This window comes from Spodoptera frugiperda, chromosome 25 (assembly GCF_023101765.2).
Source record: "Spodoptera frugiperda isolate SF20-4 chromosome 25, AGI-APGP_CSIRO_Sfru_2.0, whole genome shotgun sequence".
Taxonomy (NCBI): domain Eukaryota; kingdom Metazoa; phylum Arthropoda; class Insecta; order Lepidoptera; family Noctuidae; genus Spodoptera; species Spodoptera frugiperda.
The window spans coordinates 471,121-495,314 of NC_064236.1; the positions used below are offsets into that span (position 1 = coordinate 471,121).

General features: G+C 36.8%; 2 protein-coding genes across 25 annotated transcripts in view; one reads left to right on the top strand and one right to left on the bottom strand.

Annotated features, from left to right (window-relative positions):
* Positions 1-24,194, bottom strand: part of LOC118263888 (coiled-coil domain-containing protein AGAP005037) — a 355,131-nt gene that overhangs the window by 15,092 nt on the left and 315,845 nt on the right. For 21 of the 24 annotated variants that reach the window (XR_004782630.2, XM_035576117.2, XM_035576144.2 and 18 more), the window contains 6 exons: positions 3,243-3,375; positions 2,717-2,836; positions 1,996-2,131; positions 1,702-1,794; positions 1,207-1,379; positions 817-873 (listed from right to left, as the gene is read on the bottom strand). Coding sequence is in view for 23 of the 24 variants with exons in the window: in XM_035576117.2 (XP_035432010.1) it covers positions 817-873; positions 1,207-1,379; positions 1,702-1,794; positions 1,996-2,131; positions 2,717-2,836; positions 3,243-3,375 (712 nt within the window). In the remaining variant the exon portion in view is untranslated. The remainder of the gene's footprint in view (positions 1-816; positions 874-1,206; positions 1,380-1,701; positions 1,795-1,995; positions 2,132-2,716; positions 2,837-3,242; positions 3,376-24,194) is intronic. The other 3 variants (XM_035576160.2, XM_035576128.2, XM_035576153.2) reach the window with 2 other exon arrangements.
* LOC118263982 (uncharacterized) lies at positions 4,745-9,294 on the top strand. Its single transcript, XM_035576280.2, has 5 exons — positions 4,745-5,079; positions 5,234-5,339; positions 6,345-6,553; positions 6,971-7,034; positions 7,117-9,294. The coding sequence occupies exons 1-5, from the start codon at positions 4,975-4,977 to the stop codon at positions 9,192-9,194; spliced, it is 2,562 nt and encodes an 853-aa protein (XP_035432173.2). The 5' UTR covers positions 4,745-4,974; the 3' UTR covers positions 9,195-9,294.

Here is a 24,194-nt window from a genome sequence, read left to right on the forward strand (position 1 = left end):
TCAGGAAATACGAATTCTACAAAATTAACAGAACGAAATGTGATTAGTGAGCAGAGTTGACATTTCCGCGCGTACCACGACACGATGGCAGACTACTACTACCATACACACTGGCGCACCTCATTATCAATCCCAGCAATGAATTTATCTACGGAAGAAAGCCTTTACTACCTGATTGCTCATGAAACTCATCATTTTGATGGGAAGAATAGCTGATTGGTCAAGATTCACAATGTACAATGTATTAGGTAGATGAGATGACGAATTATTCAAAACGAAGGTATAATACAAGATGCACTTGAGCCTAAGTTTTTTATTAGAAAGCTGAAATAAGAACAGTACCACTCGATTTAGCAAGCAAGCGATCGGCGTGATAATGATTTAGTTCGCTAAATGCATTGCGAATGTCGTCAGATGGGTGGACATTTGGCAGACAACTGGTCGAACACATGGACGGTGTGAAAGTGACGCTTTCCCTGTTCGACGTGGCAAGATGTGCGGAAACATCTCATTGCCATAGCATTTACGCGGTTGGTAATGGAATGTGGTAGAACCCATAATTTGCGGTTTATTTTTCTCCATTACCTATGGCTTAGGCGTGACGTCAAACGACTAGGTTCCTATGTATAACCGGCATAGGAAATTGTGGAGAAACCACAACAAAGCAACCTAACCTTTTAAACTTTTCTTAAATTGCTCTTTTCCTTGTAACAGGTAGTGAGCGTGTAAGTACTCGCTAGTCTCGAAAGTTCAGTTTCCCCTCGACACTAGCAATGCATTAGCGTCAACTGTTTAACCGCCTCCGATTACACTTACGAAATTTGTCCCTGCCTAATTTAGGGGGTCTCTCGTTGCCGGAAAATCTTGCCGCATCTGAGTGCAGGAAAACGCAAGCTACATTAACGGACGAAGCTTTGAGTTAGAAACTACAAAGCCTTTGATCGGGCCAAGTAATTGAGAGAATTTATATACATTAACATTGTACAGGCACAGGTCCATACTTATGAGATATACTTATATATTTGCTTAATTTGAGTTTAGAAATCCGGTTCCTTTTGTCTTTTCGCGGTCCATTGTCGTTCAGCAACAATATTGTTTGCCTGTATTAGTATTAACTTAATTCAAATATTTTTGTTTCGGCGTCGGCTAGTCACAAAACAAGATTAGTCATAAATGTTTGGTAAGTGTTGTGCAGCTGCAGCTCACCTTGCGCTGGCGGGCGCACGTACGGCTGGTACTCGGCGCGCGGGGCGGCGGCCGCGGCCGGCGCCGGCGGCTGGTTCGGGACCTGCAAGGCTTTCTGCACGAGCCCTGTCAAATTTGCCAGTTGCCTCTCCATCTTCTCAACGCGCAGGCGTTGCATGTCATCCAACTGTGGCCTGCAAAATCATAATTAGAATACCGGTCTATGCTCAGCTCAGTTGCTTACATACAAATATTTACGGTGTTTTCATCTGTGTTTAAAATATAAAATCGCTCTTAGCAAAATCGCATCGCTATTGTTGTGATTGGAGAGAGCATTGAACTGGTATTGTTTATAGAGGCGTCGTCATTATTTGTATATTGTGGCCACAATATTGCATAGCGAATGTTTGTCACACGGTTGATTAATCAATGGGGAATCTTTACTCTGGAGTTGTTAGCAAGCGATCTTATTCGATGACTGTCACAAACGACTGAAATTCATTGTCTCTAAGTTACCTGACGTCGTACAAGGGGCGCGGCATTGGCCGCGGAGCGCCGGCTATTGGATTGCCATACATTTGGTAAGCTTCATCTATGATGACGGCGTCTCTGTAAAATTCAACAATAATACCACCACATAAGTTAAGTTTAACCAACTTAGAAACACGAAGAAGCGGTATTTGCTACCTAGAATGCGTTAATAACATTATGTGTACTTCTGTAGGTATACCTACAGAAGTACATGTAAAGTTAAAGACAATGTAAGGCACACATATCCCTTACATTGTCTTTCTTAAATATTCTACTGACCCCGTCTCCTCGTCGATGATGGGGGCGATGGTGGGTCTCCCGGCGGCGGTGCCGAGGTACTGCGAGTAGTAGGGGTCCTCGTACGGGGTCCTGGCCGCCCCGCGCTCGGGGGATGACATGTAGCCGTCAGCATGGCCTGCTCGGGCACAGAAACACAACAATTCGCTTTTGTTCCAATACACAACTTCGTGTTAACTTAAATATTTTATTTATGTGTATATAAATATCAATAGTACTCCATATATACTATAATAATATTCCAAGCTAAAATAGAATTATAATCAAAGCATGCGATTGTATAATAAATATTTGTATAACGGTTTAATGCGAGTACCTATTAGGCTATTGTAAATTTAAAACGAGTAGCTCATACAATACCTTTTGTGCGAATAATTCGCACGTTTTACAACAGACTCTGAGTCCACAATACGTTTGTGAAAGAACACTCTAAAAAGGAATTAAAAACGACGAAGCATCTGAGGGCACGCGGGTGGTTGGACATAGAGAAATTTGGAAAAACTTGATTCACATTCACAACGTGTATACAAACGAAAGTTAGTCTGTTGGAAGGTGTACACAATTAGAGTTTGGCGAACAATAGGTTATAGAAATTAATAAGGTGCGTTCGTTAGCGCAATATTTAAGTTGATTAGTTGTAAGCATTGGCAAATTAAGTTTAGAAGCGAAAGTGATGTGTTTGGTAGGGCGAGGGTCTGGTTACCAGGGATCATGTACAGTTGTTCTGGGCCCCGAGTGCAATCGGTCGCAGCGAAGGGGAAACAGCGTTCTGACCCACTCCCTGGGATGTACGTGCGCAACGGCTTGGCCGGCGCAGTAGGACCTACAAACATCGCTTTTACCTAACTTAGACACCCCGACATGGTCCCGGATCTATTAAAACCACTACTTTTTTCGTTATTAACGCCGTCCGCCACGCCAGAGGATTACAGGTGCGTTTCTGGCATTATAAAAGGGAATCCATTCTTTTCTTGTGGGTTTATAGTTGAATATGTTCTGAAATACCGCAGGCCACAGCTCATTCCACAGTTTGTAGTGCGAGGCACAAGGCGTTACATGCGTCTTCAAATAATTAAACTAAATCAAATTGAATACTCAGTTGGCAATCATCAAATTGGTCACCTTGTGTATTAAAAACTGTATCCTCCTTGCGTATTTTTGTAAAGTAAATTGGCTGGTTGTTATAAAATGTATTAAATTGGTATGTATCGTTAGCCTTGAGTTCTCACCTGAGGCGGAATGGGTTTTGACACGGTCAGCGGGCACGGGCGGGGCGGCGGGCGAGTAGGCGCGCAGCATGGACCCCCCGCGCGGCAGCGTGCTCGGCTGCTGCCCGCCCATGTAGTACGCCGGGGCCTTTACCTGTAACAAACCAAATAAACCGAAATTAATCCAAATTCATTATTAATTCAAATTCCGAATTTAATCCAAAAGTTTAGGCTAAAATATATTTATGGTTTGCAAGCTACATCGTTTACATGTAAATAACAAGGGCACAACACGCTGTCCTTAGACTTTAAATACTCTTGGTATGGCGAAGAGTTACACTACTTCTATAAAGGTGATTAAAGGGTGAATGTTCGAACTCAGATTCACTTCGATCCTCACCGTATTTGAACCCGCGATTAGTTTGAAGCGACTAATCGGAGTCTAGATAAATAACTACACTAGAAACGTCCTTATGTAATAAGTCCTAACTACCAACCCTCTATTTAATATCATGTAGGTAATTACACCACGCAGAACATGTATAAATGTATATTGCAAGGAAAGCTGTGAAAATGGACAACGATTATTGTTGCAGCAACAGATTAATTAGCATTAATCCTTATCAAGGTGCCCGGGCCGATTATTGCCAAATGAAATTAACGATAAAATTAATTATGTTGTATTTAAAAATCTGTTATTACACAAATATATTAAGGTACTGTAGTAATATTAAACACAACCACATTTTATTGTTATTTAAAATAAATGGTATATGGATATGTTAGAGTTGGGTGTTTAACATTGATTATTAGGACATTGGTGCATAACATTAATGAATGACGCCTGATTCATCGATCAAACAAAGTATAGTGTTTAGTATTTCGCACGTGTGAAATATTACAAACACGAATACATACATAAATTATTGGCAATGGTATGAGAGGAATTCATAGCTCTATGATTTTCGTATGTACTCATCAGTTAACTTCTTCAGACCAATCTTAAATTGAAGGAAAGAGAACGGAAGGCACGCCACAGGGGAATATCCTGATGACCACCGCCTATAGTTCCGCTGCAGTACCACATTACTGTTCTGAGCAGCGATTTCTAAAGTGCCTCGATGGCTGTTAGATGGCCCTATTAGTCATCAAACTTCGTAAAAGGAAGCTTAATTCCAATGTCTTCTTCTTTATAGGATAGGGAGAAACGAGCAGACAAATTACCTGATTTCAATATCCGAGAAGCTACAAGACGCTCCTTTCTTGAAGGTTGCAGTAACATATTGGTTTGCAAAGATCACAGAAGACAGTTCAATACAAAGTGTAATCCATCAGCAATGCCTTTGTGCCAGACTAAATCAACATCTAAACATTTACTTTCACAATATAGCAACATGACATGTGTCATTGGGATAATTGAACCCGTGTTATTATAATATCCATTATTATTATTTACAAGTACAATTATCAACATTGTATTGAAAGAAATAGCATTGTGGTTTACAAACATCATAGCTACGTATTGACATTCAACTGCAGAGGCAGTCGTCAGTCTATCGCTTGTTTTACAAAAGAAAGCACTTCTGCCTCGATACGAGATTATAAACAGATTTAAATAAGTGGAGACAAACGGTTGACACCAGGAACTTTACGAGTATATTATGTATTGTGTAGTTCCTCCTGTAGCGTTGCATCCTTGTGTGACTTCCCGGACATTTTAATATTAAGTTGTTTTTTATAAACTATTTCAATAATGCTGTGGTTATCTTTGATTGTGTTATTGAGTGTTATTTGCACCGGTTTATCAATCAACAGGCCTGTGTACAAAATTGTACTCAAACAAAAAGGATACGCGCAGGTTAGTCAGCGTGTTGTTCTGTTTAGAAATGTTGTAGTATTTGTCAATAAATGAATGAAGCGGCTTGGCGAATTCCGTACCAACTAATAAAGAATGCTAAAACAAAGAGTTCGCGGCGCAAAGGTGGAATTTAACGTTTTGAATGAACTTCCAGTTTCTGCAATACGACATTGAGACCCCTCCGCTGAGAGAGTTCACCATCTGCACTTGGATCCGTGTGTACGAACTCAGCGGCGACCAGAGCATATTCACATACGTCGGTGAGTGGCTGCCGATAAGAACAAACTGTTCCAACTGAAGCATTTTTTTATTATTTATTAAGGTCGGCAAAAAAGTTGTCCACGTGAAAGTAAACCACTTTTGGTGAAACCACAGAATGAAAATAATGAGCAAATAAAGATTGCGTTAACATAATTAAATTGACCCCCTTAGCTGAACTTGCTGCAGGACCAGTGTTGCGTAACTTTTGCATTTTTTGTGTCTATGGCTAGGTGGAACCGCCTCGTCAGAAGGGCGATTTGCTGACAGTGAGGCCGTCGGTTCAGTTACCGGTCGAGAAAATCGTCAACTTTTGATTGTTTTTATAGTAGCTTTTAGTAAAAATCTGAATTTGTTGATTATCGAACGTAAATGGTTTCCACCCAAAGCTGTGATTTTACATTTTCGAAAAAAATTGCGAAGCTATTGGCCAATTTTTTACTACTTATTGTCAAAACAAATGGAACTTTAGATTTCAGCGCTTATTTCAAAATAAATTAGATAGGAATTGAGAGACACGAAGTATTTGTGGTTTCTACATGGTTGTGTAACATTCACCGTTTTGTTGCTAATTGATCCAGTCGTGGAGTATCCCGCTCTGCGTGCTCGTTAACCACTGTCGGGCTTTACACTACAATAAACAGAGTAGGGTGACTACAGTATTATTGCTTTGTCTATTATTTACACTTCACAAAGATGTCATAGTTTCGTAATCATTAAAAATCCTTGCAGTGTGTTAGTGTACGATAGTTTATTTCAACAGCCTAAAGCCATATAAGAACGTCGCTAATTATTTGTCGAATGTAAATCTAACGGTGTTAATAGGCCTAAATATTCTAGAATAAAATCAAATGTTCATAATAAACTCAAATTTCGTAACACATACACTCACTGCGAGTGATTAGGGCTAATATGGAGACATACATAATTTATGTGCACTCGATAGGCGACTTCACGGTCCAATAAAGTATTTTTTAACAATTCATGCAACTTGGTATATGTTTTAGCGAACGGCAACAACCGTGTTGTAAGGCTGTGGTTGGACTCGGGGGGGAAGCACATCAACGTGTCGATCAATGGCAAGGTGACGTCCAGCACCGCGGTGGACATCACGAAGGACGTGTGGCGGCACGTCTGCCTGTCCTACCAATCGGACTTCGGAGCGTGGGCACTCTACGTGGACTCCCGCCTCCTCTCCTGCCAGGCATCACAGAGCGTAAGTAAATTATAATCGTTAAAGACCGCAACAATAGACTGTAGCCACACATTATAAACAAGAATTCAATGTTATGAATAAAGGTCACGACCCACTCAGTGTGTGATCACGAAAATGCATGTACAAATTAGTCAGCCGAAAGACAAATGACCGCAAAGCTTTATCCGGATGGCTGAGGTCACTTCGGCCACGATTTAGCATAGAGATAAAACATGTGATAAATCGGCATAGACGTATTACGAAACTAGAGCTCCAGACAAGGCTGGTACTAGTGTCCGTGAAGAGACAGTTCTATCACAAGTAGAACCATTACCCGCGGCTAGGTAATACCTTGTTAGGTAACCGATTGGTGCACACATTTAATGATAATAATTATTGTTTTTGAAAGTTCTCTCAAATCTCTCATTGATTTTGCAGCTTCTTGGATACGTGCTACCTCCGAGCGGCAGTGTCATTATTGGATATGGGACAGCAGAAAATGGTAAGTTGCTTTTCAACTGGTTATTTAGTAGGTAAAACTAAATGGGTTTGAAGACAATAAATTTGGTAATTTTTAATTATAGGTGCTCCTAATGGATTGGAAGGCGAAATATTTGGAACAAACATGATATTGGCATCCACTATAGAAAGAAATTACACGATAAGAAACGATCCTCACTATGCACAAAAGAAATTTCATCAAAACAAAATGAAAAGTAGCAGCCATCATATGAACTATATTGTTTTGAGTGATTTACAAACTGGTGAACTTAAGAATAATTTTGAAACTACGCATGTACCAACGACAAATGCTACGAAGAGTTTCATCCGATTTAGAACGCCGCACAGTTTTATTGACCACGCCGTTGGTTTAGATATTACTACAAAAAATACTCCTGCATCGATTATACCTAAAGATTTTTTGGGATTCCCGGATAAAACTGAACAACCAGATGGTCTAACATTTTGGAATTTAAGTGAAAATGAGCATACAGGTAAATACAATATTCCGGACAAAGTTAAGGGTCAAAACAATGCATCAAGTACCAATATTCCCATTTTATTATCCGAGTTCGAGACGCCGCCACCACCACCGTCGAAATTCACGTATTTTGCAACGACTTTGGAAAAGGAAATATCTCCGGATACTGGTCACAAATTTAGATCAGTTACAGAGCCCAGCAAACCTGCAGTTCATAAAAAAACTCCGGCCGAGATATCAGAAGTGGAAACACCACCACCCATAGACAGGAATCCTAAAGTTTATGGTCAATGGACTAGTTCCAAATTCGCTGGCAGCGTCTTAAATTATCTTAAAAATATCCAACAACGATCCAGAGAGCAGAAAAGAGTTCCACAGACTATCCCATTGTCTAAACTATCTGACAGCTTTCCTTACGCCTCGGATTTTAAAATTAGTAAAATTCGGCCACCATTTCAATTCCAACGCAGAAATTTAGTTGAAAAACAGTTTGATTCGAACAAAAGAAGTCCTCAAATTAACGTACAAATATTAGAGGACGATTTAAGACATCAAATTATAAAAACGCATGCTCAAGCGCAACCAAAACAGGTTGAAATCACACACAGAGGAGTACGAAAAAGAAAACACGAGCGCAGGTTTTATAGAAACGCTGAAACTCAAGAAAGTGCTGAAAGTATGGAGAGCACTGAAAATGTTCGCGGCCAAAAAGTGTTAAATAAAAGAAAAGTAAAACATACAGCAGACTTAACTTTACAAACAAATAAATTATTGTCTATTCTTCCATTTTTAAAGTCGTTGGAGTACTTTGTTGAAAATGCTGGCAGCCCAATTAAGGATGATAAGACTGATATGTATACCAGAAGTTTATCTGCTGGCAACAAATGGCATAATGTTAAATCGTATAGTAACGACTACACACCGCGTGAGATGAAATTTGACACGCTTAGTGGACAAAGTGCTATTGACGAAAAAATTGCAGAAGTGAACAAAAGACACCCAGGAATCCGACATAATTACAAACACGAGAGTCGCAACCTGTTACTGCACAAAGAGGACCCGAGTTTGTTAAAAGGTCGGGCACTAGCTGCAGAGGTATCCAATCAATCGGATTACAACAAAGATTCCATTTCTATATTGAAATATAACCACGGGTTTTTGCCTGGTCACAATAAAAAAATCAAAATGGCTGAAAAACATCATTTAATGAAAGGAAAAACTCACAACAGCAGGAAAAACAATTTTAATAAGCACGTTAAAATAGGAAACGCATTAAATGAACGTCACATTATTGGTGGAAATGCTCACGAGAATAAACAAAGTTTTGTTGGGGGAAATGAGAATATACCAGATATTAATAAATATAGATCAGAGTCTGATTATGTGGGTTCAACAGTTCCAGGCTCCTTGGGGCCAAGAATTTGCAAAAACGTAGAATTATACGACCGTGTGTTGTACGTACAGAATGACGGCAGTATCGACATGACACACATATTGTCTCCTGTTAGGATGAAGAATATTGGCATAGAGTTCATTCTGCAAAATTACAAAAAGTGTTCGCTGCAGGAATCAGATTTGCAGCGCAACCCGATGCTGTATATAGACTGGAGTAGAACCCCGGTTAGATTATTCGGTGGCTCGTTTCCGAAAACCACAACGGATCTCTGCGGGTTCTTTTAAATTTGTTATTGCATTGTTTAATTAATACATTGTTTTCATTATTATTATTTTTTGTAAAAGTTAAATTGCACTTATTAATGGAAATAAATGTTCAATTTTCTGAAGACATTTCATTTCAAATGTGTGCGTTATACATTTACTTAGTGTGGGTTATTATGTAATTACTGCGTATGTTTCGTCATAAATTATTTTTGCAACCAGTTTCGAAAGTGCATGACCAGGTAAACTAAGTATAACAATGTCATTCTTTTATATTTAAACTCATAATGAGGTATTACGCTAGCGAATCAAACTCCAAATATTCTAGACTTGCACAGCGCTATAGACGTTTAACTTGAAAACAAAGCAAGGCTTTACAAAAAAAAAAAGTTAACATTTATTTTTCTATTGCAACGTATGACGTACATTACGACCCCGGTTACAATAAAAATAAAAATATTGGGACACATCCTTGAACATACCGTAAATTAATTGGACCAGTTTAAAATGTAACCAATGAAATAATACACAAACAAAAATAACTATAAATATTAAGTAAACACAAATGTAATGACTTCCTTAGACTTAGCAGCGGATGTGCTTGTACACAAATATGTGGAACTCGCTCTCATTTCTAACGCGACAATTAGTTCAAGGCCTACCAGATAGATACGTATATACAAAAAATGTAACAGTGAGGTGTAGCCGTCTCATTGACGAAACGTATCAAACCGGTTTGTTGTGACCAGATGATAGATCACCGGAGAACAAACCTCACAATTACGCTTCCGTAGTTACGTAGATACATGCTGAGGCAACAGTAAATTGCAGCTTTGTGTGTAAGCCCGCGGGTGGTTTACTGGTCCACCAATCTGCTAAAGTAGAGCGTTCAAAGCGCTGTGCTTTGAATTCTCCACTGCAGTGGACGGAGGTTAGGTCTCTGGTCAAACAATCAGCTTTGGTTTGCAAATAAGAACATTTAATTACATAATGTATAGAAAAATTAAGTAGTTTGGTCGTAGGCATTGCTCAGTAGTTACTTACGTTGTTGTATTCAATAAGTCTAGCATGAAATTTCTCGTCATGGTTTGTATGAGTTTTGCAAGAGGTTCACGTGATTACGTTGTGGAAATGGACATGTCCTAACGTTTTGCGACATGTATCCACGGCGCTGCCGGACCTATGTAACACAATGGCTCCCAACACAACAAAATATACAATAGCACTGTTAGAAAGATTAATGGGCCGTAGGTAATGATGAAGCAGAAATGATAACTGGCCTTAATTATTAACCGACTTCCTTTTCAATGATGATCTGATTGCCTTGTAAGTATAGGAGGGTCGTGGGTTCAAAATACGGAAAAAGACATCATTAGGAATATTACAATAATCAATCACGTTTTTTTAGTAAATCTACCTCCAACTCTATAAAAACGCGAGTGCAAAGCCGCGGCCGAGAATTAGTATAGATGTACAACAACTTTTCAGATATGCACCAGCATAATTGTCATTGTTGGAGAGCTTCATTGGTCGAGACCCTCAATCGAGTTTTTGTGTAATTTCGCACAACGGTAGGTGCAATGAGTAGAACACGAGAAAGGGGATAATCATGATAGTTTTATACAGGTGAAAGACAAGGAACACTTGGTAGTATTCATCAAAAAATTAAATCTGCCGTATCGTCTTAGAGAAGAGGTTTTACTCCAACATTCATTACTAAACAAACCATTTAATTCAAACTAGATTAATTTGTATCTGTATCAGTCAATCAATCAAACCTCTGTAACTGATTCCCAACTTTAAAGGTTACCGTTAAAGTCGAAATCGTATTGAACATGTGTTTAGCAGAACCTGAGTTATTTAGATCAACGGTAGGCTGAGAACGTCTTGTGAATCAATCTAAGGACATTGCGTTTGTTAAACTTTTGTCAAACATCTACCGGAGCACACACGTTTAGAATATATATGCCATGTAGAAAGACTGAGCACATTGCTGAGAAGTAACAATTTCTGAAATCTTCAAAATTTCATTGACATAATAATTATGATAATATTTTGGACTAAAATCTACCTATCATCCAAATTTCATCCCGATCCTTTCAGCTATTTTAATGTGATTGAACTCACAAATATTCGCATTTAAAAAACCAGACCAAAATCCTCTAGAAACAAACAAAATTATTTTAGAAACTGCAATAAAATAAAGACGATATCAATGGAAAATAAGAAAAGAAATATTGTTTGTACATTTCTTTCCAAACAGCATTAGTATACACCGGTAAGTAAGATTATCCAATCAAATGCAAAAATAGGATTCAAAGCTAGCGATAGTCAGTCGCTTAAAAAATAAACAAATTGTGCGATTCTATTAATGTATTGGCGGGGAGTTTTCCTAGAGACTGTTGTTATCCGAGTTCAATTTATTTCGATGCCAACGACAGACAAACTAGTTAACGGTATTGCAAGTATTTTAACGGAAAATCTTGAATCTTGCTTTTTAATGATACCTTAGGTATTGACGGGGATCTAATGAAAATCTAGTGTTTATTTATAGCGATTGGACAAGTCCTCTTTGGATAAAATCAATTCTATTTCTACATTTTGGTAGGTAGATAACGTCATGTTTTTTCCTTTTCGTCAATTAGCCCTCTGGATCTTGCGAGCGGTGGGCGGCGGTGGTGACCGGGCGAATGTCAACAAGATGTGGAAAACCTGTTGTTATATAACATTAAAACGCCTATCCGTTAGTATATCCGTCCGAGATGCAAGCATAAATGCACAATAAAAATAAGTAGGTATTGTGAACTGACCAACATTTTGTAGAAAATGCACAAAATAGGATTGAGACTCACTGTTCTGTGCGAACATATATATACATACATATACATATAATCTTGCAAAGGATGTCGGATAAGGCCTACTAACTGCAGCAATCAGACCTTAGCAGACATCTGACAAATCTAGGCATCGAACGCAACGCTAGCGCAGGAAGTCGAACCAGCGAATAATTGGCCGGCAGGCAATTGTGTAACTAATTTTATTATACGCATTTTATTCGTAACTAGTTTAGTTGTCGCTCAATGTAAATACGAGTTTTAGTTTTAATTTCACACGTCAATCATTATTTTATCGTCACTTGATCAATTTTATTACTTCATTTCCGATCCGGCTAGTGGCTTGGAAAGGAAAGTGCCATGTACGTAGATATTTTAAATTTAGGTTTTATGTAATGTGTAAAGTAATATTGATGCTTTTTCATTTACTTTATAATTGAGCCGTGTGGTGTTGGAATGAAGTACGCATTTGTTACCTTCTACCTATTATTCCTACTCTACCCGCGGGTGACGCAAGAATCAAGTAAGGGACTGCACCTTTTGTAGGGACCAGACAGCAAGAGTTCCTGATGCACATGGCCATTATAAGCGATCTCCCAACGCGCCTAACCCTCTTAGAATGTAGAGGAGCTTATTGTCCAGTAGTGGACTGTCACGGTTGATATTGGCAAAGCAAATAGCTCACAAACTCACAAACCTAAGCATCATCTCAGTATGAAATCAACAATAGCAAGTATACATAGAATTAAACTCAATACCGACCTCCAGTAAAAACGGGTCGATATGATAGCATTAACCGAGAGGATACAATTTGAAAGGTATTGTAATAAAATAGAAAATGGAAACTAAAATCGAATCAAACCATTACAATCGTATTGAGTGAAAAGAAATCGAGCTGAAGCGTACCTACTCAGGCTGTATTGTAGTATTATGAGACTCGTAGGCCAAGCAATATAATGTTTATTTAAATTTCTAAAGGACTATTTGCAGTTCAGTTTAAGTTGCTTTAAATTTATAATTTTGATAGATAGATAGATAGATATACTTAACTACTTCTAAAGAATTTGTATCTATTTTTAGACTACTATCAATAAGTAAAATTTATTTTAAATAGTTAATTTTCCAACATTAAAAAATAATTTAGAAATACAAAATGCAACACTATTACTAAACTTATTTACAAAACAACACTCGGAAAATATGATTAGTGATTAATTATTAAAACTAAATAATACACAGAATTCATAAGTAGATTTAGACAGATACGGTTATTCATAAACATTTACTTCACATATAATATAGATACCTACAGATGTTAGCATACTAAGTATGAAAATATTTAAACAAGCTTAGCTTAGCTGACCGACTGACCAACAAATAATACTCGACTACAGAAAGTGCAGCAGACGATAAATATTTGTCACAAATTTTGCATGAAACACCTTTAGAAAATGCACATAATTTTCATAAATACTCTTTACTGAAGACTGGTTTTCATTGCCCGAGTTCACAGTAACTGGTATTTTAGGTACCCTTCACTGGGGCATTATTTCAGTATGGTTGCACACTTCTGGCAAGCAATCCTTTGAGAGCTCTTTGACTGTAAGTGTAGAAGAGTAAATAAATTGAAGAGAACTGTTGGAAATATAACATCGGATGTTGTGTCTTGACGAGTAAGGGACACGTTGCGTCATTTGACGAATGCATGCATCCTTCACAAACAATAGGCAGCCTACAAATGACAAATGCTTGCATCTTGCTTATAGCTTGCTTATAGCAGTCGTAAGGTGTGTAGCGTCCAAATTGTCCACGAAGTGGCAACGTTTAACCCGAATATCGTTTCTGAAGAATGCATGCATTCAAATGAAGCAACGGCAACGTGGCAAAGATACAGACTGCATGTATGTGACAGTTACTTTTCGACAGTTATGTTATGGGTGCCATGTAAAGGAAGTGATTCTATTGCCATATCGGGGATGATTCCAGGCTTCGTGCTATTACGGAGAGCTATATAAAAATATTTTGAGTCATAAACCTACAAAACTTTAAACAATAGGAAAACGTATGTAGGTACAAGACATTAAATTCAGAAGACAGACTATAAATCCGTACAGTGTGGAGTTTTATTAACATTTGAATGAAATAGTTAGTAAATGAATGCAAGATCACGTGAGTTCCCGTGAGACCGTAATTTGTTCTATACATAACAGATATTTTATGGTACCAAGGTTTGACGTAACCGATTAACTGTTATAAAATATTAATTACTCTTCCTGCATACAAAACCTACATTGGGTAGTCCATGCAGAAAATAATCACGTAATTTTTCGTATTTATGTTACTAGTTACAATTAATATTTAAAAATTTGTTTTTAATTATCATTTTAAATAACACAGTGTTAAGAAAAGTAATACAAATATCATTTAATAAATGTTAATGAATAGCAAACTGTTAACATGTAGATTAGGTAAGTATATATATTTTAAGTATGCAAATCTAGTGCAGTGAATACTCAACAGTTTAGCACATTAAAGACAGTGTCATATATATGGACATGCAACCTTCCTACCTACGGACTGTCTGAATCCATTTGGCTTTTTAAGTCCGACATAAACAAAAATCCCATTTGTTCAGTTTTTTCCCAATAGGGGTCGACAGTAAGGCTATCAGGCACATCAGACGGACTATTCTAGGTACAGTGTGACGGGCATCTGCGTCCAAATGCAATTTTTTTACTAGTTACTAACAAGAACTGAAATTCAATGTCAGGGGAATGCTATTTGAAGGATCTATTTTTAGAAATAAATGGAACATGTTGAATATAATGTACAGATGACAAATCATTCAAAGTTGAAGATTCAACGAAGAAAGCGTTTATCCCATATTCATGCACATGCTGCAAATAACATAAAAAATATGTTTTACTCAAGTAACATAGCACAATTAATTTGTAGTCCAGCTAAGGCTGAGCCGTTAAACATGGCAAGATAAAGCCGAAGGAGCCTTACATTTTATAAAGTCCGTAATATTAAATAACTGGGGAGAAGTGGCGAAAGATTCACGCTCCAATTAAATTGCACTATTAACCCGATGCTGAAGCTCTTGAACTATGCGGACTCGAGGAAATATCGGATTTGTTTCTCGAGAAAGGAAAAGACGCGAATACTATTAGAGGAGGAGGGCCATATTTCCAGAATACAAGTACTCCTCGCTTCAAGTACTTTAAGCGAATCTTTTTGAAGAGATTAGTTTTACTTGGAGGAGCTCGCTTTGTCTTCAAGCCACGGTACGAATTATAGGAATTTGGTTAAGTTGACATCTCAACACATTTAAAGCGTATTCCGGTTGAAGTATTTCTTGGAGCTTGTAATATGAAAATTATCATTTCTTCCACAGAAGGAGTAGACCAAGGTCAACATGAATATACAAAACAATTACAAAATTAAGAATAATTTTTGGAGTGGGAACATGATTAAAATGTATCGACGGTGAGCCCATACTGCCACATTCATACGAATTTAAATTTATTTAAATGCTATGCGTTATTACTAACTTAAGTCTCATCTTTAGAATGTCTGTTCCTAACTGTAATGCATAAAAGTAGATTCAAATATAAATAATTAATCAAATAATTAACATTGATGTTTATATTATCGTAATTATGTAGCATTATCTCATTGCAATTCCGTGTGTGGGTGGCCACGTGCAAAAAAGAACTACTAAGAGATCAACTATAACTTATTTCAATTATTTTAATTAAAATGAAGTGGTCGGGCAACTGCAAGCAATTTTTCACTGTGACCATTGCTATAATTATGATATTACTTTCTTTTTTAGAAACATTGGGGGTGTGTAAGCACATTACACCCCTTTTCTGCAGAGGGAAAATCATCCAATGACTTCTTCCACCAAAGGCGAGGCGAGAAGGAGTGTCAGACTCTCACTAACTACAACCACTCCGTTCCTACTTCTGCTTTTCGAGCCGGAGCCCCGGTAAACCTGTTAGGTAGTCCGCAGCTCCGGATCAGACATTACACTCTTTGACATGGAACCACAAATAATTGTCCCGTGCGCCATTGCCTGAACACTGCGTTTACCAAAACAGTTGCCCCAAACAGCAACAATATCGCCGGTCATTGCCACTTGAAAGTCGCGCGTCTATTTGGGTTACTATTGTGCGTCGACCACAGCGGTGCGGACTACAAGTAATTATGGCTCGGATTAAATACGCAATCAGCACATCGGATCTACGGCAGCGGGCAGTGTGACAAAAAATGCGATCATACAACGCAACGGAAGAGAAAGCGGTGTACATATTTCTTCTTTTTAACTTTGCATATATGAAATAGCAAAACTATGATATAATTGTAATAAGTTATTATTAAGTAACTATGTGCTTACGCAACAAAGACTGCGCGCCTGTACCTACAATACGCTAAACTTACTATACCAGTTAGTTACGATGCAATTATACAGTTCTAATAAGCATACTGTTAAAATCGTATGCGATTTCTAATTTATAAACATTTCAACTATTGAGTTCAGCTGCAATTTGTAGTTGGGCGTTACCGGTGGGTAATAATGTGATTCATCCACTTCGGTACCTAATGTTTGGATGGGTGTTACAATTATATTATTGAAACAAGTTATCGGATACTCCTGCAACAAATGATCATATCTATACATATAATAAAATCGTAGAAAAGTGCTGTCTGTACATTGAAAATAAAAATAAAAAAAATAGCAGGGGTTATTGTTATGTCGATGTCGAACCCAAAAATGTAATTAACTTTTTTTTTGTCTGTTTGTCTGTTTGTCTGTTTGTCTGTTTGTCTGTTCGTCTGTGCGCGCTAATCTCAGAAACGGCTGATCCGAGTTGGATGCGGTTTTCACGAATATATTGTGGCATGCTTAAATTTACATTTAGTGTTTATTTCATGTCAATCGGTTCATAAATAAAAAAGTTATGTCAAATTAAAGAATCACGTCGAACATTCTATGCTTATACCATTAATCTCCGCAACTATTTGACGGATTTGGTTGAAATTTGGTACAGATATAGTTTAGAACCTTAGAAAGGACATAGCTATATTTTTATTTCAAAAATCAAAAAATAAAAATAAGAAATAAATTATTTATAAATAATTCTATGTCGATCGTTACACGACTTCGGTTCATGTTATTGTTTTAATTTATCGAAAAAAAGTAAATAAATAGTAAAAAGGTATGAAAAAAATAATATCAATATAATAAAACATTTAGTACAAAGAAAATGCTCTAACGGAGTATAGATAATTCTATGTCGATCGTTACACGACTTCGGTTCATGTTATTGTTTTAATTCATCGAAAAAAGTAAATAAATAGTAAAAAGGTATGAAAAAAATAATATCAATATAATTAAACTTTTAGTACAAAGAAAATGCCCGAACGGAGTATAAATAAATAATCCAAGTTGTCTTTATCCTCGATAGATGGCGTTGGGATCGAAATAGATCGCGCTATGGTTTCGTTACATTCATTTGGTTGGGTATCGGCCGAGCGCTTCGGTACTATCGTAGAAAAAGTGTATTATCAGTCGTATGATTATTTGTCTGTAGTGGTCCTGCTGTTTCGTATATTCTAAATTGGTTTCGTTGTATTTGTCAATTAATAAGTTTATTTGTTGGGTTTTCCTGGTTTTTTGGTTAAACTATTTAACGTAGGTTTAGTTTGATATCGATTATTAGTAGTTACTGTAGTTAGTTTTTTTAATAAAATTGTAAGTCTAATTTTTTTTTTAAATTAGATTAGATTTAAGTCGTTTCTTTTAAATTATTTAGTTTAAGCTTGGTTATTATAGCATAGAGGATAGGTTGTAATATAGTTTCTTTTTTAATTGTTATAAATTCGTAATTTTCTTTAGTTTTAAGTTAGTTTAAGTCCGTTTTTAAACTATTTTTTCAATGCCCTAAGTGAGTATACATCTATTAAATTCAAACGCAGAGCTCATTATGTTGATTTTTGAAGAGTTCCCTGGAATATCTTCCACATCTCATTTTTGAAGAGATCCCGCGAGATCGGGAACTATGTGGTTAAAACCAAAAATTTGCCGGAAGTCACTATTCCACGCGAACGAAGTCGCGGGCAAAAGCTAGTATTACAATAAAAACAAAACACGGCAGGGATTGGTCAAGTGTCCTTGACGCGGAATCACAGACCTTGTATAAAGAAGAAAACCGCAGAGGCCACTCGACTAAACAACATAAATAAATAAAGTAATCTATTCATACGCCCAAATGAAAAGTAAACGTCATTGAACGTTGTAATACAATCTAGAAAACAAGGTATCTCGCAAGCCGCAAGGGATTTCCTTCGACTTCACAGGAGACCTTGCTGCAACCTGAGGCTCAAAGACACTTTATTGACAGTAAAGCACTTAGCTACCAAGATCTAAGAAGAGAGGAAATTAATTAGAAATAGGACACTAGAGGTATGACCTAGGCGAACTAGGGCTTTTGTTTTTATGATAGGTGTATATTATCTCTTTAGTCTTTCCTCTCTTGTCACCTGTAGAGACTCTACAGGTTTTTAGGTCATGTGCGTATTATTATTGTTGAATAAATAACCACCCATCATCCATCACCAACCAATATACCTTTTTTTGTGTAAAGGGAAAAAGTATAACACAATGTTGTAACCCGGACACTGCCTTGCATAGTACCTCCGAATGGCAGTTGCATAACATATCGACTAAACTGTGATTTAGTCAGTTATATAACATCGAATATGTATAATTAGGTCTTCGAAGGTCGAGCGACAGTGCTTGGAAAATCTTTAAAAAAACATACATAATACATGTTATGTTATATGACATAATATTGTGTGGTTTCCTCAAAGGGTTAAGCAAGAGTTTAAGGTATAAGGACACATGACAGTGATGGAACCTAATATAAGAAAATTGTATAGAAATATCCAGTTATTTGTTATAACTCTTATAAGACATACTACTTAAATTGATGCTGTCACGTAGCCACAATCGCCCCCATGATTCTCAGCTCCTACCATGTCTTATAACTATTCAAGTTCCATAACAAACAGTTACATGAGTAAACTGAAACACAATAATGAAAAGCTTTAGTTTACAAGTGGCTGTTGTAACTTGTGTTTACTAGTGTTTAATAGTGTAATTTTAGTAAGTAGCTTCGGAGATGGGTAGCAGAGCTTCTTAAGAAGTTGCATTATTCCAGTTCGCAACTTTGCAAGTTATTAAAGTTTTAATGATAAGAAAACTTATTAAATGAGCTCGGTTTTCTTAGGAAATTGGTACTTTTTAATACTTTTCAATGTACGTAGTTGTCCCAATTAATGTCGTATGCGTGAAATGTGACTATGTTTAATTATGATAATGAATTTGCGTTTGTTATTTTAGTTACATCATTGTTCCGGGTGGAGACGACCCTCTGGTAGTAATATTGTAGTCCTATTTAGGTATTTTGAATATGACGTCATTGGCGTGATGTTTTGTCGTTTACTAAATAGGTAGTGGTTAATTAATATCCTTCGGGGATTAAAAGGTGTGACAATGTGTACGTCCTCATTACTGCTGTATTTGCATTGGTAAAAATATCAATATTTGTAATAATGCTCAGGAATTTGAAGGTGTGAAATTTCTTATCTTCATAATATCTATATTATAACGGTCAATGGTGGGCAATGTGCGTCATAAAAGCATATAAATATTCATTAATTTCAAATATAATATAATATGCATGAGTTATGTCATAAGAATTCGAAATTCCAACCTGTTTTCACTCTTTGCAACAGCTGAGCAAGGTCACTGATTCAGTACTGTTTCGGTTAATCTTGAACTGTACAATTATGCAATGTTAAAATCTACACGAGTGTCAAAAATGAAAACATTTGTCTGTATGTTTATTTTATTGGTCATCGGCTTCATTGAAGACTACCCTTACACAGAAATGTTTGGGACATCCAATTCTCTAAGTTGTACTGTCATCTTTGAGAATGCATTAGAACAGTATGCCTACATGATTACTGTTCGACAAGGTCACTCGCTTCAGCCACAAGACCAGGCCCAGTCACATGAGCATTCTCCCTGACTGAGCTCCGAGCAATCTGGCTGCACGACGTCCGCCACACCGCCCCAATTAATGCTGAACAACAATATTACTATAGTAAACCCACTCCCAACACTTGATGTGTAACCAAGTTTTGATGAATACGTTAGCTGACATCGTAAGTTTATGCAACTTAGTGCAACACTAACTAGATGTCTACACTTTGACAACTATTTATAACTTTGTATTATATACACTGAAGTGTTGTGCTTTCTCCGCTTTCCTAGTTATGCCTAGTCTTAGAAATGAATGTCAAAATTAATAATCCCTTTGTAAGATATAGAATGCTTTAAAAACAATGTTCGACTGTATTCCTTTTAACTTGACTAACTTCTTTTTGATACATGCTTAAACTATGTACCTAGTATACTTTCCATACATAAAGATTTAATTGATCTGTTTTCTAAAATATCGATTACGAGTAACAAGATTGATTCTCGCTCGGACCCACTCTTTGTGTGCTAATGCGGGACAACGTTTAAAAAACTTAAACAATTAGCTAAAAGTGTCTGTAAACTTTTATTTAACGTGCACACTAAGCAGATTGTAAGTTCAAGGACATGAGACTCGCGGGATGTTTCAGGAAACATTTGTTTTTAAATATCCTATTGTTTACTCATTTGTAAGAAGACACATTGAATGTGCTTCACCTTGGAACTCAACTACCACAAATACATACCATCTAGGAACTAGGCTTCGTGTTGCTACGCTTAATATTATACCTATCTATATTAGCTCTTGATTCAATTTAATACTAAATAAATAAATAAATATTAAATAAGCGCAACTTTGTCTACAAGACTATAAATCGGGACATTATGATTAATTTTCCATAAGCCGTTCATCGATAAGTTAGTTGCACAGAGGGACTGTGGCAGATAGCCTTATGTAATAGATTCAAGTTGACCTTTTGACGGGTTTATTGAGGCTAGAACCGGTGAAGGAAAGCATTGTTAGGAAACCAATGGAATGGAAGCTTCTAGAGTATTAGAACTGGACTTACGAACTGGGAAACTATTAAAGTTTCAAACTGATCGTCGTTCGTATGAAACCGGATAGGAACGAAAGGTTAATGAAAAAGTGTATTATGTTGAAATATAAAATAAATTATTGATGATTGTGACGTCAAGCTCGATATTGCAAGGACTGGTATTTGCTGTAGAAGGAGGAATGATTTCAAAATTCAGGTCGTGCAAGGCCTGACTAGACTTTAAATTTTATTTTATATAAACATAATCAGTAAACTGTAACAGTATTTTAAGTACACAGTTTGTTTCGTGATGATAAATTCCTACTTGTAAACATGGGTCATTATTAACATTTCTTAATTGTACACAAAGTTAAGAAACTTTAACATTCACACTCATTTGTACTATTCGAGAATAACTCTATTAGTTTCAAGTGACACCGGGTCTTTATGAGGACCATAAGAATAATTTATCAGGCCGTGCGTAACCTGCGTATTAAATTAATTTAAATTAATGTAGCAACTCTCAAAATATTTCTGAAACCAAAATAAAAATCTAAAAAATACATATTTATTAACACAAAATCGACTAATTTAGAAAATATTAATGTTAAGCTAGACAGGAAAGATAACATGTGACATTGACCATGAACTTTTGAGTCTAGATTATGACGGTAGCGGTAGTAGGTAGATGACCTAGGTCAGTTCAGTATTGTTTTTATACGATCCCCAATTATGTAAAGAGACCCTGTTTATGAGTAAACAACAACTTTGATTCCTTTATCCACCTCCCCGCATTGTACTCCTCATTACTGAAGGTCCTGATTCCCTATTAACTTTGTGGAATGTTTTTTTTCCAGACAGTCGCTCGCCTTTATTTCCTATCCTTGCCCAAATGGATAGCACCTTGTAGGCACCTTGTATAATCACGTTCATTAATTATTTATGTAACAAACAGACAAATATATCACCCATACCTATATTACTTCTACTAAAACTGTCAATTAATGCGACGCACGGTGAAAAAAAGAATGCGTGCGATTACGCGAGCGTCTGCGCAATTTCCAGACGGCAATAGTGCGCAAGAGTGCTTCCGCGCGCTTCCACGCGCTTCCTTTCATTCATACATCTCCGTAACACTCGTCTATTGTCATTTGAACAATTTGCATGTATCTGTGTTAATACGCGCGCGGGTTACTGAATGGAGAATAGACAAGAATGTGCTTCGTGCAGGACACAGTTTTGGTAGCTCTTGTTACCACTAGGCGGGTAAATGTTAGGCTACTTAGATACAATTACTTAGTTGCGTACCAGTATTCTATTTTGGAGTTTTATGTAATGGCAATATGTCTCGTTTCTTTCTGTATATTAGATAATTGAGAGTAAAGATTTTCGCAAATTACAATTTTTAAAACGTAGCACTGTGACCGAGTTTGCCTTTTTTGTAACGAAGAGCATTAAAAAAGATTTAAGATATATTCAATTTAGTGAAGTCATTCGAGAGTGAAGTGCGTACATACATTAAGTTTGTAAGATTTATTAGTATTTACATAGCTTTCGGCAGCTAGTTTTTGAATAAATAAAACTAGATTAGCAACTAGTTATTTAGAAGTATGCATAATACAAACATCAGAAAGAAAACTAATAAATTATCGAGCGCGTTCGCAATCAATCATGAAGTCATATTGTGATGTAAGGAGAAATGATTGCATTAGCCCGCGTCACACATTGTGCGAATACTGTATCGGTCAGCCATTATGGTTTAGTGATTATTTTTGAGTATATTAATAAAACATTAAAATGGCTTAAGAACTATCATTGAATATTTATTCGAAATCCTATAAATGACGACCTTGATGACTCTCTGCACTAAAAGAAGTAGATCTTTTTAGTTTTTTAGTACTCTAAAAACAATTTTCTTACTGCCTTATACTGTGAATAATTTATATCATTATCAATTTGTTTAATGTTTGTGATTAAAGTTTTGTTTGTTTTATAAAATCTATTTCATTTACCAATTTAACTGTTCAATACATACCTTTTTTGTTATAACCTAATAATAATAAACAGCTAAGTAAAGATATTATATCGAAACCATTACGTTGTTCAAATAGTTTGAATTTATCTGGAAAACTGAATGATATCCACACATGCTTCTATGTACCTCTTTCATCAAATGCACACGTGAATGAGCCATAGGTTCAGCTAAAGTAAGTAAATTCACAAGAGCACTTTACTGTTCAAAAGAACATTTCAAACAATCAACTAGACAAAAATGGATTTAATTTAGTTTTTTGGTTTCAAAGGTTGAAATATTCCTTTATGGGAAATGACATCGCTCCTTTAGTATCGATCCTATAAATCGCGTATCAAGGTTGTTATGAAATACTGCTCGAAGCTCTATTACAAATATGAAGAGTCCAAATGCCGGTTTAACTGTATATAGGCTCCTGTTATATTGGGTTCATAACATAAGTGGTGAAAAGTGGGTGTTAAAATGTATGCAGCTTTTTTTTGATGTGCGAAGTCATTTAATGACTTCTCTCACCTTGGGAAAGGTGTGAGGAGGAGGCGTCAGACTCTTACTAACAAAAACCACCCCGTTCCTACTCCTGCTTTAAGCTGGAACCTCAGTAACCTGTTATGTTGTCCGCTGTTCTGGATCGGGTAGCAGCTCTACTGGGCCCTGTCAGTGGTAGTCTGGCTCTTAGAAGCGCGTGATGCGCCGAAAATGTGTACATCTGTGCCTAACAGTTGGGTTGACAAAAGACGTGGCTTCATGTATATTTCTGTCGCATTATTCCCGACCTTGTAAACTTAAGAACCCTATTACCGATCACTCGACCAGTGTAAGTAAGTAATCCGAATAAATAATTTCAAAAAGTACCTTTACTACTGTTCGCGTAAACGTGTTGGTAGTGGTGGTGGTCAGCGTTTACTCGGTTAGCCTTCAGACCACTTGTCATCCGTTCAAAATGTCTGAACTGTGATTCTGACAGTTAAACAGCCCAACACTTCGACGTTTTAACCACTGCACTGTACAGTGGCTAGACACTTGAACATTTAATTGTAGATACTTAACCCAAGATCGCTGTGAACT

What these genes read in the sequence shown, in the direction of transcription:
- LOC118263982 (XM_035576280.2), top strand. Translation starts at nt 4,975, where the DNA reads ATGCTGTGGTTATCTTTGATTGTGTTATTGAGTGTTATTTGCACCGGT. An exon ending in AACAAAAAGGATACGCGCAG is followed by an intron (nt 5,080 to 5,233) that starts GTTAGTCAGCGT and finishes ATGAACTTCCAG; the next exon opens with TTTCTGCAATACGACATTGA. An exon ending in CCTGCCAGGCATCACAGAGC is followed by an intron (nt 6,554 to 6,970) that starts GTAAGTAAATTA and finishes TTGATTTTGCAG; the next exon opens with CTTCTTGGATACGTGCTACC.